The 18,916-nt window shown below is 55.7% G+C and overlaps 2 protein-coding genes across 5 annotated transcripts in view; one reads left to right on the plus strand and one right to left on the minus strand.

The window, feature by feature from the left end:
• The first annotated feature begins 190 nt into the window (after nucleotides 1-190).
• TMEM147 (transmembrane protein 147) lies at nucleotides 191-7,519 on the plus strand. Of its 4 annotated transcripts, XM_085535889.1 has the most exons (6): nucleotides 191-321; nucleotides 1,663-1,728; nucleotides 3,311-3,448; nucleotides 5,084-5,168; nucleotides 5,954-6,075; nucleotides 7,223-7,519. In XM_085535889.1, exons 3-6 carry the CDS (start codon nucleotides 3,414-3,416, stop codon nucleotides 7,341-7,343), a joined length of 363 nt encoding a protein of 120 aa, XP_085392015.1. In that variant the 5' UTR covers nucleotides 191-321; nucleotides 1,663-1,728; nucleotides 3,311-3,413; the 3' UTR covers nucleotides 7,344-7,519. The 4 variants fall into 4 exon arrangements, 3 of the variants coding, with proteins under 3 accessions (XP_085392015.1, XP_085392017.1, XP_085392016.1); XR_014941996.1 differs by lacking the exon at nucleotides 3,311-3,448; XM_085535891.1 differs by lacking the exons at nucleotides 3,311-3,448; nucleotides 5,084-5,168 and having other exon boundaries at nucleotides 197-321.
• Nucleotides 7,520-9,859: 2,340 nt separating this feature from the next.
• The window catches only part of LOC107307398 (potassium-transporting ATPase alpha chain 1-like), a 28,789-nt gene continuing 19,732 nt past the window's right edge, over nucleotides 9,860-18,916 (minus strand). Inside the window, exons 8-11 of the mRNA XM_085535888.1 lie at nucleotides 16,404-16,537; nucleotides 14,470-14,571; nucleotides 12,300-12,391; nucleotides 9,860-9,975 (exon numbers count right to left, since the gene is read on the minus strand). Of these exons, the coding sequence (XP_085392014.1) occupies nucleotides 9,947-9,975; nucleotides 12,300-12,391; nucleotides 14,470-14,571; nucleotides 16,404-16,537 (357 nt within the window). The 3' untranslated portion in view covers nucleotides 9,860-9,946. The remainder of the gene's footprint in view (nucleotides 9,976-12,299; nucleotides 12,392-14,469; nucleotides 14,572-16,403; nucleotides 16,538-18,916) is intronic.

Below are 18,916 nucleotides of genomic sequence, written 5' to 3' on the forward strand. Positions count from 1 at the left end.
AATATGGGGAATATAATGAGGGTATGGGGGGATATAGGGGTGATATGGGGGTTATGGGGGGATATAGGGGGGCTATGGGAGGATATAGGGGCGATATGGGGGGATATAGGGCGATATGGGGCGATATGGGGGGAGATATGGGGTTGGGGGGGGGGTATAGGGTGGCCATGGGGGGTTATAATGGGGTTATGGGGGCTATGGGGTATCTATGGGGTGTATGGGCTCTTACTGTCCCCTATTGGTTCCTACAGGTCGGAGTACAGCGCGTTCTGGCGCTGTGTGCAGGCGGGAGCCACCTATGTGCTGGTGCAGCTCTGTAAGGTGGGGCTGGCCCCATAGCTGCCCCATAGACCCCCATAGACCCCCATATAACACCATAGATCCCCATAGACCCCCATATAACACCATAGATCCCCATAGATACCCATAGATCCCCATAGACCCCCATAGATACCCCATAGATACCCATAGACCCCCATATAACCCCATAGACCCCCATAGATACCCCATAGATCCCCATAGACCCCCATAGATACCCCATAGATACCCATAGACCCCCATATAACCCCATATCCCCTCATAAATCTCCATATCTCCCCATGGACACCCCGTAGACCTCCATATAACCCCATAGATCCCCATATCCCCCCATAGACACCCCATAGACCCCATAGACCCCCATAGACCCCCATATAACCCCATAGATCCCCATATCCCCCCATAGACCCCCATAAATCTCCATATCCCCCCATAGGCCCCCATAGACCCCCATAGATCCCCATAGATCCCCATAGACCCCATATCCTCCCATAGACACCCCATAGACACCCCATAACCCACCATATAACCCCATATCCCCCCATAGACCCCCATAGATCCCCATATAACCCCATAGACCCCCATAGTCCCCCATATAACCCCATAGACCCCCATAGATCCCCATATCCCCCCATAGACACCCCCATAACCCCCCATATCCCCCCCATATAACCCCATATCCCCCCATAGACCCCCATATAACCCCATATCCCCCCACATCCCCCCATAATCCCCCCATAGACCCCCACAGACCACCATGTCACCCTATATAACACCCCATGGACCCCCATATCCCCCCATATAACCCCATATCCCCCCATATAACCCCATAACCCCCTATAGCCCCCCCATATAAACCAATATCCCCCTCCATCCCCCCATAACCTTCCCATAGACCCCTATATCCCCCATATAATCCCATATCCCCCCATAGACTCCACATAACGCCCATTATCCCACCCATATAACCCCATATCCCCCCATAGACCCCCCACATCCCCCCATAACCCCCCCATAGACCCCCAGATCCCCCCATAGACCCCCATATCCCCCCATATAACCGCACATCACCCCTAATACTCCTTACATCCCCCCACATCCCCCCATAGATCCCCCATAACCCCCTATAACCCCCCATAGACCTCTATATCCCTCCGTAGACCCCCCATATAACCCCATATCCCCCCATAACCCCCCATAGACCCCCATATAACCCCATATCCCTCCCATAAACCCCCCATAACCCCCCTATAACCCCCCATATAACCCCATATCCCCCCCACATCCCCCCATAACCCCCTATAACCCCCCATAGAGCCCCATATCCCCCCATATCCCCCATAGATGCTGTTCCTGGCCACCTTTTTCCCCACATGGGAGGGACCCTCCGGGGGTTATGACTTGGTGGGGGTGAGTTATGGGGTTTATATGGGGGGATATGGGGTCTATGGGGAGGATATAGGGGGGATATGGGGAGATATGGGGGGATATAGGGGTGTTATGGGGTTATATGAGGGGATATGGGGGGGTTATGGGGTTATATGGGGGGATATGGGGTCTATGGGGGGATATAGGGGGGTTATGGGGTTATATGGGCAGATATAGGGGGGTTATGGGGTTATATGGGCGGATATAGGGGGGTTATGGGGTTATATGCGGGGATATGGGCAGATATGGGGGGATATAGGGGGGTTATGGAGTTATATGGGAGGATATAAGGGGTTATGGGGTTATATGGGGGTATATAGGGGGTTATGGGGTTATATGGGCGGATATAGGGGGGATATGGGGAGATATGGGGGGATATAGGGGGGTTATGGGGTTATAGGGGTTATATGGGGTTATATGGGGAGATATGGGGGGATATAGGGGGGTTATGGGGTTATATGGGGGGATATGGGGTCTATGGGGGGATATAGGGGGGATATGGGGTTATATGGGGGGATATGGGGTCTATGGGGGGATATAGGGGGGATACGGGGTTATATGGGGGGATATGGGGTCTATGGGGGGATATAGGGGGGATATGGGGTTATATGGGGGGATATGGGGTCTATGGGGGGATATAGGGGGGATATGGGGTTATATGGGGGGATATGGGGTCTATGGGGGGATATAGGGGGGATATGGGGTTATATGGGGGGATATGGGGTCTATGGAGGGATATAGGGGGGTTATATGGGGGGATATAGGGGGGTTATGAGGTTATATGGGGAGGATAGAGGGGGGTTATGGTGGATATGGGGGGATATAGGGGAGTTATGGGGTTCTATGGGGTCCTATGGGGGGTCTGTAGGGTCCTATGGGGTCCTATGGGGGTTAATGTGGGGGCTATGGGCTCTATGGGGGGGGTATTAGGGTCCTGTGGGGGGTTATGGGGGGGCTATAGGGTTCTATGGGGGGTTATGGGGGGGCTATAGGATTCTATGGGGGGTTATGGGGGGGCTATAGGGTTCTATAGGGGGTTATGGGGGGCTATAGGGTTCTATGGGGGGGTTATAGGGGTTATGGGGTGCTATGGGGGGGTTATAGGGTCCTATGGGGGTAATAGGGTTATATGGGGGTTTATAGGGGGGTTATGGGGGGGCTATGGGTCCTATTTGGGGTTATAGGGGGTTATGGGGGGGGCTATGGGTCCTATGGGGGGTTATAGGGGGGTTATGGGGTGCTATGGGGGGGCTGTGGGTCCTATGGGGTCCTATGGGGGGGGTATGTGTCCTATGGGGTGCTATGGGGGGGCTATGTGTCCTATGGGGGGTTATGGGGGTCCTATGGGGGGGCTATGGGTCCTATGGGGGATTATAGGGGGGTATGGGGGGGCTATGGGTCCTATGGGGAGTAATGTGGGGGCTATGGGCTCTATGGGGGGGTAATAGGGTCCTATGGGGGGTTATGGGGCACTATGGGGGGTAATGTGGGGACTATGGGGTTCTATGGGGTTCTATGGGGCGCTATGGGGTGACCCCCCCTCTGTTCCCCCCCTGCCCCATAGGAGTTCCTGAGGGCGACGGTGGACGCTGCCGACCTGGGGGGGCTGCAGTTGGCTTTGGGGAGGGGGGGGGGGAAAAGGGGAACATCGGATCCTGGTGGCTGCTATGGGGTGGGCAACAGCCGAGCTGCTGACGTCACGGTATGGGGGGGTTATGGGGGGGGATATGGGGTTATAGGGGGGGATATGGGGTTATAGGGGGTTATATGGGGGTGATATGGGGTTATAGGGGGGGATATAGGGGGATATGGGGGGATATGGGGTTCTGGGGGGGATATGGGGTTATAAAGGGGGGATATGGGGGGATATAGGGGGGATATGGGGTTATAGGGGGGGATATGGGGTTATAGGGGGGGATATGGGGGGATATAGGGGGTTATAGGGGGGGGATATGGGGTTATATGGGGGGATATGGGGTTATTGGGGGGATATGGGTTATATGGGGGGCAATAGAGAGGATATGGGGGGATATGGGGTTATATGGGGGGGATATGGGGGGAATATGGGGATATAGGGGGGATATGGGGGGGATATGGGGTTATATGGGGGGTTATAGGGGGGATATGGGATCCTGGTGGCCGCTATGGGGTGGGCGACAGCCGAGCTGCTGACGTCACGGTATGTGGGGGGATATGGGGGGATATGGGGTTATATGGGGGATATAGGGGGGATATGGGGTTATATGGGGGATATGGGGGGGATATGGGGTTATATGGGGGATATAGGGGGGATATGGGGTTATATGGGGGGATATGGGGTTATAGGGGGGGATATGGGGGGATATAGGGGGGATATGGGGGGGATATGGGGTTATATGGGGGGGATATGGGGTTATGGGGGGGATATGGGGTTATATGGGGGATATAGGGGGAGATATGGGGGGATATGGGGGGGATATGGGGTTATATGGGGGAATATAGAGGGGATATGAGGTTATATGGGGGGATATGGGGTTATATGGGGGGATATAGGGGGGATATGGGGTTATATGGGGGGATATGGGTTATGGGGGGATATGGGGTTATATGGGGGGTAATAGGGAGGATATGGGGGGGATATGGGGGGATATAGGGGGGGATATGGGGTTATATGGGGGGATATGGGGTTATATGGGGGGATATGGGGTTATGGGGGGGGATATGGGGTTATATGGGGGGATATGGGGGGATATAGAGGTTATATGGGGGGATATGGGGGGGATATGGGGTTATATGGGGGGATATGGGGTTATAGGGGGGGATATGGGGTTATATGGGGGGATGTGGGGTTATATGGGGGGATATGGGGTTATATGGGGGGTTATAGGGGGGATATGGGGTTATATGGGGGATGTGGGGTTATATGGGGGGTAATGGGGAGGATATGGGGTTATATGGGGGGTTATAGGGGGGATATAGGGGTTATATGGGGGCATATGGGGGAATATGGGGTTATAGGGGAAATAGGGGGGATATGGGGAGATATAGGGTTATAGGGGGATATGGGGGGATTTAGGGGGGATATGGGGATTTAGGGGGGATATGGGGGGTTATAGGGGGGATATGGGGTTATATGGGGGGCAATAGGGGGGATATAGGGGTTTATAGGGGGGATATGGGATTATATGGGGGGTAATAGGGGGGATATGGGGGGATTTAGGGGGGGTATGGGGTAATAGGGTGGGAAATATATGGTTGTATGGGGGGATATGGGGGTAATAGGGGGATATATATGGTTATATGGGAGGATATGGGGTTCTGTTGGGTTCTATGGGGGTTAATGGACTCTGCCCCATAGCTGCGTCCCGCTGTGGGTCGGAGCTCGAGGCATCGAGTTCGATTGGAGACACGTGCAGATGGGGCTGGACTCCAACATCAGCCTGGTGAGCCCCACACTTATAGGGCTGCCCCATATCTATGGGTCTGACCCACATCTATAGGGCTGAGCCCCCCCTATAGGGTCTGACCCATATCTATAGGGTCTGACCCACATCTATAGGGTCTGACCCACATCTATGGGGTCTGACCCACATCTATGGGGTCTCTGACCCACATCTATGGGGTCTGCCCCACATCTATGGGGTCTGACCCACATCTATAGGGTCTGACCCACATCTATGGGGTCTGTGACCCACATCTATGGGTCTGACCCACATCTATGGGGTCTGACCCACATCTAAGGGGTCTGTGACCCACATCTATGGGTCTGACCCACATCTATGGGGTCTGACACACATCTATGGGGTCTGTGACCCACATCTATGGGTCTGACCCACATCTATGGGGTCTGACCCACATCTATGGGGTCTGTGACCCACATCTATGGGTCTGACCCACATCTATGGGGTCTGACACACATCTATGGGGTCTGTGACCCACATCTATGGGTCTGACCCACATCTATGGGGTCTGCCCCACATCTATGGGGTTTGTGACCCACATCTATAAGTCTGACCCACATCTATGGGGTCTGACCCACATCTATGGGGTCTGTGACCCACATCTATAGGTCTGCCCCACATCTATAGGGTCTGACCCACATCTGTGGGGTCTGTGACCCACATCTATGAGGTCTGACCCACATCTATGAGGTCTGCCCCATATCTATAGGGCTGAGCCCCACTTATGGGTCTCTGCCCCACACTTATGGGGCTGCCCCCCCCCCCAGGTTCGTCACGTGGCCGCGGCGTCGCTGCTTTGGGCCTCGGGTCGCCATGAGCTGCCACCGAAACTCCGGCTCCCATTGGCTGGAATGTTGGTGGGCGTGGCCTACGAGGGATTCCTGATTGGGTAAGAGGGACTTCCGGGTTGGGCGGGGCTCTGTGGGTCTCTATGGGTCCCTATGGGTCTCTATGGGTCCCTATGGGTCCCTGTGGGTCCCTATGGGTCTCTATGGGGTCTCTATGGGTCTCTATGGGTCCCTATGGGTCTCTATGGGTCTCTATGGGTCTCTATGGGTCCCTATGGGTCTCTATGGGTCTCTATGGGTCTCTATGGGGTCTCTATGGGTCTCTATGGGTCCCTATGGGTCTCTATGGGTCTCTATGGGTCTCTATGGGTCCCTATGGGTCTCTATGGGTCTCTATGGGTCCCTATGGGTCTCTATGGGTCTCTATGGGTCCCTATGGGTCTCTATGGGTCTCTATGGGTCCCTATGGGGTCTCTATGTGTCTCTATGGGTCCCTATGGGTCTCTGTGGGTCCCTATGTGTCTCTATGGGGTCTCTATGGGTCTCTGTGGTGTCTCTATGGGTCCCTATGGGTCTCTATGGGTCCCTATGGGTCTCTATGGGTCTCTATGGGTCCCTATGGGTCTCTATGGGTCCCTATGGGTCTCTGTGGTGTCTCTATGGGTCCCTGTGGGTCCCTATGGGTCACTATGTGTCTCTATGGGGTCCCTATGTGTCTCTATGGGTCTCTATGTGTCTCTATGGGTCCCTATGGTTCCCTATGGGTCTCTATGGGTTCTCTATGGGTCTCTATGTGTCCCTATGTGTCCCTATGGGTCTCTATGTGTCCCTATGGGTCCCTGTGGGTCTCTATGGGTCTCTATGGGTCCCTGTGTGTCTCTATGGGTCTCTATGGGTCCCTGTGTGTCCCTATGGGTCTCTATGGGTCCCTATGCGTCTCTATGGTTCCCTGTTAGACCCTATGGGTTGCAATGAGTCCTCCGAGCCACTAGGGGGCGCTCTATTAATCTCTATGGGTCTCTATGTGTCCCTATGTGTCCCTATGGGTCCCTATGTGTCCCTATGGGTCTCTATGGGTCCCTATGTGTCTCTATGGGTCTCTATGTGTCCCTATGGGTCCCTATGGGTCCCTATGTGTCTCTATGGGTCCCTATGGGTCTCTATGGGTCCCTATGGGTCTCTATGGGTCTCTATGTGTCCCTATGGGTCCCTATGTGTCCCTATGTGTCCCTATGTGTCCCATTGCAGCTGGCTGTCCCAGTTCCTGTCGCTGGGTCCCTGGGGTTCTCTCGGTTTCCGCGCTTTGGGGGCGGCCATCTTGGGGCTGGGAGCGCTCCGCCTCCTCGTCCCTCTACTGCCGCCCACGTGACTTCCGCCGGAAGTCCCGCCCCCATCATCAACCCGGAAGTCTCGCGCCCCCCCCACCACGGCGGAACCCGGAAGTTCCACCCCCCAGTCAACAACGTGAGGATTGGATGCCAACCGGAAGTCCCGCCCCTTCCCGGAAGTAAACCCCACCCCCAAATAAAAGGCCTTTAATGTTGACCCCGTAAGCGGTTTATTATCATTGGGGGGGGGGGGGCAGTAGGGGGCGGCCATCTTGGGTGTGTAAGCGGCCATCTTGGCAGATGGGGGCGGCCATATTTGGGGGGGAGCCGCCATATTTGGCTGGGGGCGGCCATATTGGGTGTGTGGACGGCCATATTTGGTTGGGGACGGCCATATTGGGGGGGTGGGCGCCATATTTGGGGGTGTGGGCGGCCATATTGGTTGTTGGGCGCCATATTGGGTGTTGGGCGGCCATATTGGATGTTGAGCGGCCATATTGGTTATTGGGCGGCCATATTGGTTGTTGGGCGCCATATTGGTTTTTGGGCGGCCATATTTGTTTGGGGGCGGCCATATTGGGTGTGTGGGCGGCCATATTGGGTGTTGGGCGGCCATATTGGGTGTATGGGCGGCCATATTGGGTGTGTGGGCGGCCATATTGGTTGTTGGGTGACCATATTGGGTGTTGGGCGGCCATATTGGATGTTGGGCGGCCATATTTGTTTGGGGGCGGCCATATTGGGTGTGTGGGCGGCCATATTGGTTGTTGGGCGCCATATTGGTTTTTGGGCGGCCATATTGGTTGGGGGCGGCCATATTGGGTGTTGGGCGGCCATATTGGTTGTTGGGCGGCCATATTGGGTGTTGGGCGCCATATTGGGTGTGTGAGCGGCCATATTGGGTTGGGGGCAGCCATATTGGAATGGGGGCGGCCATATTGGGTGTTGGGCGGCCATATTGGTTGTTGGGCGGCCATATTGGTTATTGGGCGGCCATATTGGTTGTTGGGCGGCCATATTGGGTGTTGGGCGGCCATATTGGGTGTGTGGGCGGCCATATTGGTTGTTGGGCGGCCATATTGGTTGTTGGGCCGCCATATTGGGTGTGTGGGCGGCCATATTGGGTGTTGGGCGGCCATATTGTTTGTTGGGCGGCCATATTGGTTGTTGGGCGGCCATATTGGGTGTGTGGGCGGCCATATTGGGTTGGGGGCAGCCATATTGGAATGGGGGCGGCCATATTGGGTGTGTGGGCGGCCATATTGGATGTTGGGCGGCCATATTGGTTGCTGGGCGGCCATATTGGTTGTTGGGCGGCCATATTGGTTGTTGGGCGGCCATATTGGGTGTTGGGCGGCCATATTGGGTGTGTGGGCGGCCATATTGGGTGTTGGGCGGCCATATTGGTTGTTGGGCGGCCATATTGGTTGTTGGGCGGCCATATTGGGTGTTGGGCGGCCATATTGGGTGTGTGGGCGGCCATATTGGTTATTGGGCGGCCATATTGGGTGTTGGGCGGCCATATTGGGTGTGTGGGCGGCCATATTGGTTGTTGGGCGGCCATATTGGGTGTGTGGGCGGCCATATTGGTTGTTGGGCGGCCATATTGGGTGTGTGAGCGGCCATATTGGTTGTTGGGCCGCCATATTGGGTGTGTGGGCGGCCATATTGGTTTTTGGGCCGCCATATTGGGTGTGTGGGCGGCCATATTGGGTGTGTGGGCGGCCATATTGGTTATTGGGCGGCCATATTGGTTGCTGGGCGGCCATATTGGGTGTTGGGCGGCCATATTGGGTGTTGGGCGGCCATATTGGTTGTTGGGCGGCCATATTGGGTGTTGGGCGGCCATATTGGGTGTGTGGGCGGCCATATTGGGTGTTGGGCGGCCATATTGGTTGTTGGGCGGCCATATTGGTTGTTGGGCGGCCATATTGGGTGTTGGGCGGCCATATTGGGTGTGTGGGCGGCCATATTGGTTATTGGGCGGCCATATTGGGTGTTGGGCGGCCATATTGGGTGTGTGGGCGGCCATATTGGTTGTTGGGCGGCCATATTGGGTGTGTGGGCGGCCATATTGGTTGTTGGGCGGCCATATTGGGTGTGTGAGCGGCCATATTGGTTGTTGGGCCGCCATATTGGGTGTGTGGGCGGCCATATTGGGGTGTTGGGCGGCCATATTGGGTATGTGGGCGGCCATATTGGTTGTTGGGCGGCCATATTGGTTGCTGGGCGGCCATATTGGGTGTTGGCGGCCATATTGGGAGTGTGGGCGGCCATATTGGTTGTTGGGCGGCCATATTGGCTCTTGGGCGGCCATATTGGCTCTTGGGCGGCCATATTGGGTGTTGGGCGGCCATATTGGGTGTTGGGCGGCCATATTAATTGTTGGGCGGCCATATTGGTTGTTGGGCGGCCCTATTGGTTGTTGGGCGGCCATATTGGGTGTTGGGCGGCCATATTGGTTATTGGGCGGCCATATTGGGTGTTGGGCGGCCATATTGGTTTTTGGGCGGCCATATTGGGTGTGTGGGCGGCCATATTGGAAGATGGGCGGCCATATTGGGGGGGGGGTCCATTAAAGGGGGGCTCCATTTATGGGGTGGGGGTCCCATTTATGGGGGGGGGTCCCAGCCATTGGGGGGGGTCAGTAGTAGAGCTCTCTGTCCCACCAGCCTGTGGAAATAGGGGGGGGGTCTTAATGGGGGGGGATGGGGGGGCACAGGGACCCCATATGGGGGGGGTCTTAGGGGGGTTTCTGGGGTTGTTCTATGGGGTGGGAGGGATTAAGGGGGTTATGGGGGGGTTATGGGGTCTCTATGGGGTGGGGGTCTCTATAGGGGGCTCCCTATGGGGGGTTATGGGGTCTCTATGGGGTGGGGGTCTCTATGGGGGGGGTCCCTATGGGGGGTGGTCATTATAGGGGAGTCCCTACAGGGGGGTCTCTATATGGGGGTCTCTATTGGGGGGTCCCTATGGGGGGTCTATGGGGGGGAGGGGGTCTTTTGGGGTTCTTATAGGGTTGTTCTATGGGGGTTCCCTATGGGGGGCAGGTCCATATAGGGGGTGTCTCTATTGGGGGTTCCTTATGGGGGGATATGGGGGTCTCTATGGGGTGGGGGTCCCTATGGGGGGGTCTCTATGGGAGGCTATGGGATTGTTTTATGGAAGGGGGGGGGGCCCTATGGGGGGTCTCTATGTGGGGGGTCCCTATGGGGGTTATGGGGTCCCTATGGGGTGCTATGGGGTCCCTATGGGGTGTTATGGGATCTCTATGGGGCTCTATGGGATCTCTATGGGGGTTATGGGGTCCCTATGGGGTGTTATGGGATCTCTATGGGGCTCTATGGGATCTCTATGGGGGTTATGGGGTCCCTATGGGGGTTATGGGGTCCCTATGGGGTGTTATGGGTCCCTATGGGGCTCTATGGGATCTCTATGGGGGTTATGGGGTCCCTGTGGGGTGCTATGGGGTCTCTATGGGGCTCTATGGGGTCCCTATGGGGTGTTATGGGGTCCCTATGGGGGTTATGGGGTCTCTATGGGGTGTTATGGGGTCCCTATGGGGGTTATGGGGTCTCTATGGGGTGTTATGGGATCCCTATGGGGTGTTATGGGGTCCCTATGGGGGGTTATGGGGTCTCTATGGGGCTCTATGGGGTCCCTATGGGGTGTTATGGGGTCCCTATGGGGGTTATGGGGTCTCTATGGGGGTTATGGGGTCCCTATGGGGCTCTATGGGATCCCTATGGGTGCTATGGGGTCTCTATGGGGCTCTATGGGGTCCCTATGGGGTGCTATGGGGTCCCTATGGGGCTCTATGGGGTCTCTATGGGGCTCTATGGGGTCCCTATGGGGGTTATGGGGTCTCTATGGGGCTCTATGGGGTCCCTATGGGTTGTTATGGGGTCCCTATGGGGTGTTATAGGGTCTCTATGGGGGTTATGGGGTCCCTATGGAAGTTATGGGGTCCCTATGGGGTGTTATGGGTCCCTATGGGGCTCTATGGGGTCTCTATGGGGGCTATCGGGTCCCTATGGGGTGTTATGGGATCTCTATGGGGCTCTATGGGATCTCTATGGGGGTTATGGGGTCCCTATGGGGTGTTATGGGGTCTCTATGGGGGTTATGGGGTCCCTATGGGGTGCTATGGGGTCTCTATGGGGGTTATGGGGTCTCTATGGGGCTCTATGGGGTCTCTATGGGGCTCTATGGGGCTCTATGGGGCTCTATGGGATCTCTATGGGGTGCTATGGGGTGCTATGGGGTCTCTATGGGGGTTATGGGGTCTCTATGGGGGTTATGGGGTCCCTATGGGGGGTTATGGGATCTCTATGGGGGTTATGGGGTCCCTATGGGGCTCTATGGGATCTCTATGGGGTGTTATGGGGTCTCTATGGGGGTTATGGGGTCCCTATGGGGTGTTATGGGGTCTCTATGTGGGTTATGGGGTCCCTATGTGGTGTTATGGGGTCTCTATGGGGTGTTATGGGGGTTATGGGATCCCGATGGGGGTTATGGGGTCCCTATGGGGTGCTATGGGATCCCTATGGGGTGTTATGGGATCCCTATGGGGTGTTATGGGGTCCCTATGGGGTGCTATGGGGTCCCTATGGGGGTTATGGGGTCCCTATGGGGTGTTATGGGGTCCCTATGGGGGTTATGGGGTCTCTATGGGGCTCTATGGGATCTCTATGGAGGTTATGGGGTCCCTATGGGGGTTATGGGGTCCCTATGGGGGGTTATGGGGTCTCTATGGGGCTCTATGGGATCTCTATGGGGGTTATGGGGTCTCTATGGGGGTTATGGGGTCCCTATGGGGTGCTATGGGGTCTCTATGGGGCTCTATGGGATCTCTATGGGGCTCTATGGGGTCTCTATGGGGCTCTCTGGGGTCCCTATGGGGGGCTATGGGGTCTCTATGGGGCTCTATGGGGTCTCTATGGGGCTCTCTGGGGTCCCTATGGGGTGCTATGGGGTCTCTATGGGGTGGGACTCACTTCCGGGGTGCCTGCGGACCCCCAACTTGCGGATCTCGTCGTAGATGAGGATGAGGAGCCCAAAAGGCATCGGGACGAACCACCACTGGAACCTATAGGGACAGAATGGGGGTCAGAGCCCCATAGCGACCCATAGGGACACATAGAGCCCCATAGGGACCCATAGAGACCCATAGAGACCCATAAGGACCCATAGAGACACCATAGAGCCCCATAGGGACCCATAGAGACCCATAGAGACCCATAGGGACCCATAGAGACCCATAGGGACACATAGGGACCCATAGGAACCCCATAGAGACACATAGAGACACATAGAGACCCATAGAGACCCATAGGGATCCATAGGGACCCATAGAGACCCACAGAGACACATAGGGACCCATAGAGACCCCATAGAGCCCCATAGGGACCCATAGAGACCCATAGAGACCCTTAGAGACCCATAGAGACTCAATAGAGACCCATAGAGACCCCATAGAGACCCTACAGAGACCCATAAAGACGCATAGAGACCCATAGGGACCCTATAAAGACCCCATAGGGACCCATAGGGACCCTACAAAGACCCATAGAGACCCCATAACATCCCATAGAGACCCATAGGGACTCTATAGGGACCAATAGGGACCCCATAGAGACCCATAGAGACCCATAAGGACCCATAGAGACCCCACAGAGCCCCATAGGGACGCCATAGAGACCCATTGGGACCCATAGAGACTCACAGAGACCCCATAGAGACCCATAAGGACCCCAAAGAGACCCATAGAGACCCCATAGAGACCCCATAGGGACCCATAGAGACCCATAGGGACAAAAATAGAGACCCATAGAGACCCCATAGGGACCCATAGAGACCCATAGGGACACAATAGAGACCCATAGATCCATAGGGACCCACAGAGACCCACAGAGACCCTATAGAGACCCCATAGAGACCCCATAACATCCCATAGAGACCCATAGGGACCCATAGAGACCCTTAGAGACTCAATAGAGACCCATAGAGACCCCATAGAGCCCCATAGAGACCCCATAGAGACCCCAAGAGGCCCATAGAGACCCCATAGAGACCCATAGGGACACACAGAGACCCATAGAGACCCATAGAGACCCATAAGGACCCTATAAAGACCCCATAGGGACCCATAGGGACCCCATAACATCCCATAGAGACCCATAGGGACACATAGAGACCCACAGAGACCCCATAGAGACCCATAGGGACCCTATAAAGACCCCATAGGGACCCATAGGGACCCCATAACATCCCATAGAGACCCATAGAGACCCATAAGGACCCATAGAGACCCCACAGAGCCCCATAGGGACCCATAGAGACCCATAGGGACCCTATAAAGACCCCATAGGGACCCATAGGGACCCCATAACATCCCATAGAGACCCATAGAGACCCATAGAGACACATAGGGACCACATAGAGACCCATAGGAACCCCACAGAGCCCCATAGAGACCCATAGGGACCCTATAAAGACCCCATAGGGACCCATAGGGACCCCATAACATCCCATAGAGACCCATAAGGACCCATAGAGACCCCATAGAGACCCATAGGGACACATAGAGACCCCATAGGGACCTATAGAGACCCACAGGGACCCATAGAGACCCCATAGCAACCCATAGAGACCCATAGGGACACACAGAGACCCATAGAGACCCATAGGGACCCCATAGAGACCCATAGAGCCCCATAAGGGACCACATAGACCCATAGAGCCCCATAGGGACCACATAGAGACCCATAGAGCCCCATAGGGACCACATAGAGACCCATAGAGACCCATAGGGACCCCATAGAGACCCATAGGGACCCCATAGAGACCCCATAGAGACTCATAGGGACTTATAGGGACCCCATACTGACCCCATAGAGACCCATAGCGACCCCATAGAGACCCATAGAGCCCCATAGATACCCATAGGGACCCATAGAGACCCCATAGAGCCCCATAGAGACCCATAGGGACCCATAGAGACACATAGAGCCCCATAGAGACCCATAGGGACCCATAGAGACCCCATAGAGACCCACAGGGACCACATAGAGCCCATGGAGTTCTATGGGGCGCTATGGGGTGCTATGGGGCGCTATGTGTCGCTATGGGTCGCTATGGGGCGCTATGGGGCGCTATGGGGCTGACCTGATGGGCATGAAGTTGAAGATGTTGGGCATCCCGGGGCAGTAACACAAGAAGCAGCCGATGGAAACTTGGAACACGATGGCGATGAGCAGGATGTGGTTCCTATATATGGACCCATAGAGACCCATAGAGACCCCATAGGGACCCATAGGGACCCATAGGGACCCATAGAGACCCATAGGGACACATAGAGACACATAGGGACACATAGAGACCCCATAGAGACCCCATAGGGACCCATAGGGACCCATACAGACCCATAGGGACCCATAGGGACACATAGGGACACATAGGGACCCATAGAGACCCATAGGGACCCATAGGGACATATAGAGACCCATAGGGACACATAGGGATACATGAAGACCCCATAGAGACCCATAGACACCACATAGAGCCCCATAGAGCCCCATAGAACCCCCATAGAGACCCATAGAACCCCATAGAGACCCATAAAGACCCATAGGGACCCATAGAGACCCCATAGTGCCCCATAAAGCCCCATAGACACCCCATAGAGCCCCATAGAGCCCCATAGAGCCCATTAGAGACCCCATAGACACCCCATAGAGCCCCATAGAGCCTCGATAGAGACCCATGGAGCCCCTTAGAGACCCCATAGACCCCCCCATAGAGCCCCATAGACCCCCCATAGAGACCCATAGAGCCCATTAGAGACCCCATAGGGCCCCATAGAGCCCCCATAGGAGTCCATAGAGCCCCATAGGGCCCCATAGGGCCCCATAGACCCCCCATAGAGACCCATAGAACCCCATAGAGACCCATAGAGACCCACAGAGCCCATTAGAGACCCCATAGAGCCCATTAGAGACCCCATAGGGCCCCATAGACCCCCCATAGAGCCCCATAGAACCCCATAGAGACCCATAGAGCCCCACAGAGCCCCATAGACCCCCCATAGAGCCCCATAGAGATCCATAGAGCCCCATAGACACCACATAGAGCCCCATAGAGCCCCATAGAGCCCCATAGAACCCCCATAGAGACCCATAGAACCCCCATAGAGACCCATAAAGACCCATAGGGACCCATAGAGACCCCATAGTGCCCCCTAAAGCCCCATAGACACCCCATAGAGCCCCATAGAGCCCCATAGAGCCCATTAGAGACCCCATAGAACCCCATAGAGCCCCATAGAGCCCATTAGAGACCCCATAGAACCCCATAGAGCCCCATAGAGCCCCATAGAGCCCATTAGAGACCCCATAGAACCCCATAGAGCCCCATAGAGCCCATTAGAGACCCCATAGAACCCCATAGAGCCCCATAGAAGTCCATAGAGACCCATAGAGCCCATTAGAGACCCCATAGGGCCCCATAGACCCCCATAGAGCCCCATAGAACCCCCATAGAGACCCATAGAGACCCATAGAGACCCCATAGACCCCATAGAGACCCATAGACACCATAGAGACCCATAGAGACCCCATATAGACCCCATATAGACCCATAGAGACCCCATAGAGAGACCCCATAGGGCCCCATAGAGCCCCCATAGGAGCCCATAGACCCCCATAGAGACCCATAGAGCCCCCATATCTCCCCATAGAGCCCCACAGACCCCCCATAGAGACCCAAAGAGCCCATTAGAGACCCCATAAGGCCCCATAGAGCCCCATAGACCCCCCATAGAGACCCATAGAGACCCATAGAACCCCATAGAAACCCATAGAACCCCATAGAGACCCATAGAGCCCCATAGAGACCCATAGAACCCCATAGAAACCCATAGAACCCCATAGAGACCCATAGAGCCCCATAGAGTGCCATAGACACCCCCTAGACCCCCCATAAAGCACCATAGAACCCCCATAGAGACCCATAGAGCCCCATAGACCCCCATAGACCCCCCATAGAACCCCATAGAGACCCATAGAGCCCCATAGAGCCCCATAACCCCCATAGAGACCCACTGAAACAGGCCCTGCTGCAGCAGGGAGAGGCGTCGTGTTTTCCTTATCAGGACGTCGGCGATTTGACACATCTCGATGCTGATAAAGAAAACCGTGTAGCAAGTGTACTGCTGATAACGGCGCTGCTCGAAGGTCTGGGGGGAATATGGGGGGTTATGGGGGGATATGGGGAGATATAGGGGATATGGGGCAGATATGGGGGGATATAGGGGGTTATGGGGCAGATATGGGGGGATATAGGGGGTTATGGGGGGATATGGGGGGATATAGAGGGGATATGGGGGGAAATGGGGGGTTATGGGGCAGATATGGGGGGATATGGGGGCATATGGGGGGGATATGGGGGGATATGGGGGGACATGGGGGGATATAGGGAGTTATGGGGGGATATGGGGGGATATGAGACAGATATGGGGGGATATGGGGGGGATATGGGGAGCTATTGGGGGATATGGGGGGATATAGGGGGATATGGGGGGGGATATGGGGGGATATAGGGGGATATGGGGGGATATGGGGGGGATATAGGGGGATATGGGGGGATATGGGGGGATATGGGGGGATATAGGGGGATATGGGGGGATATAGGGGGATATGGGGGGATATGGGGGGATATGGGGGGGATATGGGGGGATATAGGGTGATATGAGGCAGATATGGGGGGATATGGGGGGATATAGAGGGGATATGGGGGGAAATGGGGGGTTATGGGGCAGATATGGGGGGATATGGGGGCATATGGGGGGGATATGGGGGGATATGGGGGGTTATGGGGGGATATGGGGGGATATGGGGGGATATGGGGGGATATGGGGAGATATGGGGAGATATGGGGGGATATAGGGGGATATGGGGGGGATATGGGGGGATATGGGGGGATATAGAGGGGATATGGGGGATATGAGGCAGATATTGGGAGATATGGAGGGATATAGGGAGTTATGGAGGGGATATGGGGGCATATGGGGGGATATGGGGCAGATATGGGGGGATATGGGGGGATATGGTGGGATATGGGGGGATATGAGGGGATATAGGGGGATATAGGGGGATATGGGGGGGATATGGGGGGAAATGGGGGGATATGGGGGGATATGGGGGGGATATGGGGGGATATGGGGGGATATAGGGGGATATGGGGGGATATGGGGGGGATATGGGGGGATATGGGGCAGATATGGGGAGATATGGGGGGATATGAGGCAGATATGGGGAGATATGGGGAGATATATGGAGTTATGGAGGGGATATGGGGGGTTATGGGGGGAATATGGGGGGATATGGGGGGATATGGGGTATATAGAGGGGATATGGGGGGATATGGGGGGTTATGGGGGGATATGGGGCAGATATGGGGGGATATAGGGGGTTATGGGGCAGATATGGGGGGATATAGGGGGTTATGGGGGGATATGGGGGGATATAGAGGGGATATGGGGGGAAATGGGGGGTTGTGGGGCAGATATGGGGGGATATGGGGGCATATGGGGGGGATATGGGGGGATATGGGGGGGATATGGGGAGCTATTGGGGGATATGGGGGGATATAGGGGGATATGGGGGGGGATATGGGGGGATATAGGGGGATATGGGGGGATATGGGGGGGATATAGGGGGATATGGGGGGATATGGGGGGATATGGGGGGATATAGGGGGATATGGGGGGATATAGGGGGATATGGGGGGATATGGGGGGATATGGGGGGGATATGGGGGGATATAGGGTGATATGAGGCAGATATGGGGGGATATGGGGGGATATAGAGGGGATATGGGGGGAAATGGGGGGTTATGGGGCAGATATGGGGGGATATGGGGGCATATGGGGGGGATATGGGGGGATATGGGGGGATATAGGGGGATATGGGGGGTTATGGGGGGATATGGGGGGATATGGGGGGGATATAGGGGGATATAGGGGATATGGGGTATATAGAGGGGATATGGGGGGATATGGGGGGATATGGGGGGATATAGGGGGATATGGGGGGATATGGGGGGATATAGGGGGATATGAGGCAGATATGGGGGGATATGGGGGGATATGGGGGGTTATGGGGGGGATATGGGGGGATATGGGGGGGATATGGGGGGGATATGGGGGGATATGGGGGGGATATGGGGGGATATGGGGGGATATGGGGGGATATGGGGGGATATGGGGGGATATGGGGAGATATGGGGGGATATAGGGAGTTATGGGGGGATATGGGGGGATATGGGGCAGATATGGGGTTATATAGGGGGTTATGGGGCAGATATGGGGGGATATAGGGGGTTATGGGGGGATATGGGGGGATATGGGGGGATATAGGGGGATATGGGGGGATATGGGGGGGATATGGGGGGATATGGGGGGATAATGGGGGGTTATGGGGGGATATGGGGCAGATATGGGGCAGATATGGGAAGATATAGGGGGATATGGGGGGATATGGGGGGGTATAGGGAGGGATATGGGGCAGATATGGGGAGATATGGGGGGATATGGGGGGATATAGAGGGGATATGG

This window comes from Coturnix japonica, unplaced genomic scaffold (assembly GCF_054131305.1).
Source record: "Coturnix japonica strain WE unplaced genomic scaffold, WE-NBRP24 Scf214, whole genome shotgun sequence".
Classification (NCBI taxonomy): Eukaryota; Metazoa; Chordata; class Aves; order Galliformes; family Phasianidae; genus Coturnix; species Coturnix japonica.

Excerpts from the sequence above, each read along its gene's own strand:
- TMEM147 (XM_085535889.1), top strand. The coding sequence starts at position 3,414 with ATGGGGTGGGCAACAGCCGAGCTGCTGACGTCACG. Across the intron at positions 3,449-5,083 it reads GCCGAGCTGCTGACGTCACG|CTGCGTCCCGCTGTGGGTCG; the intron begins GTATGGGGGGGT and ends TCTGCCCCATAG. Across the intron at positions 6,076-7,222 it reads TACGAGGGATTCCTGATTGG|CTGGCTGTCCCAGTTCCTGT; the intron begins GTAAGAGGGACT and ends GTCCCATTGCAG.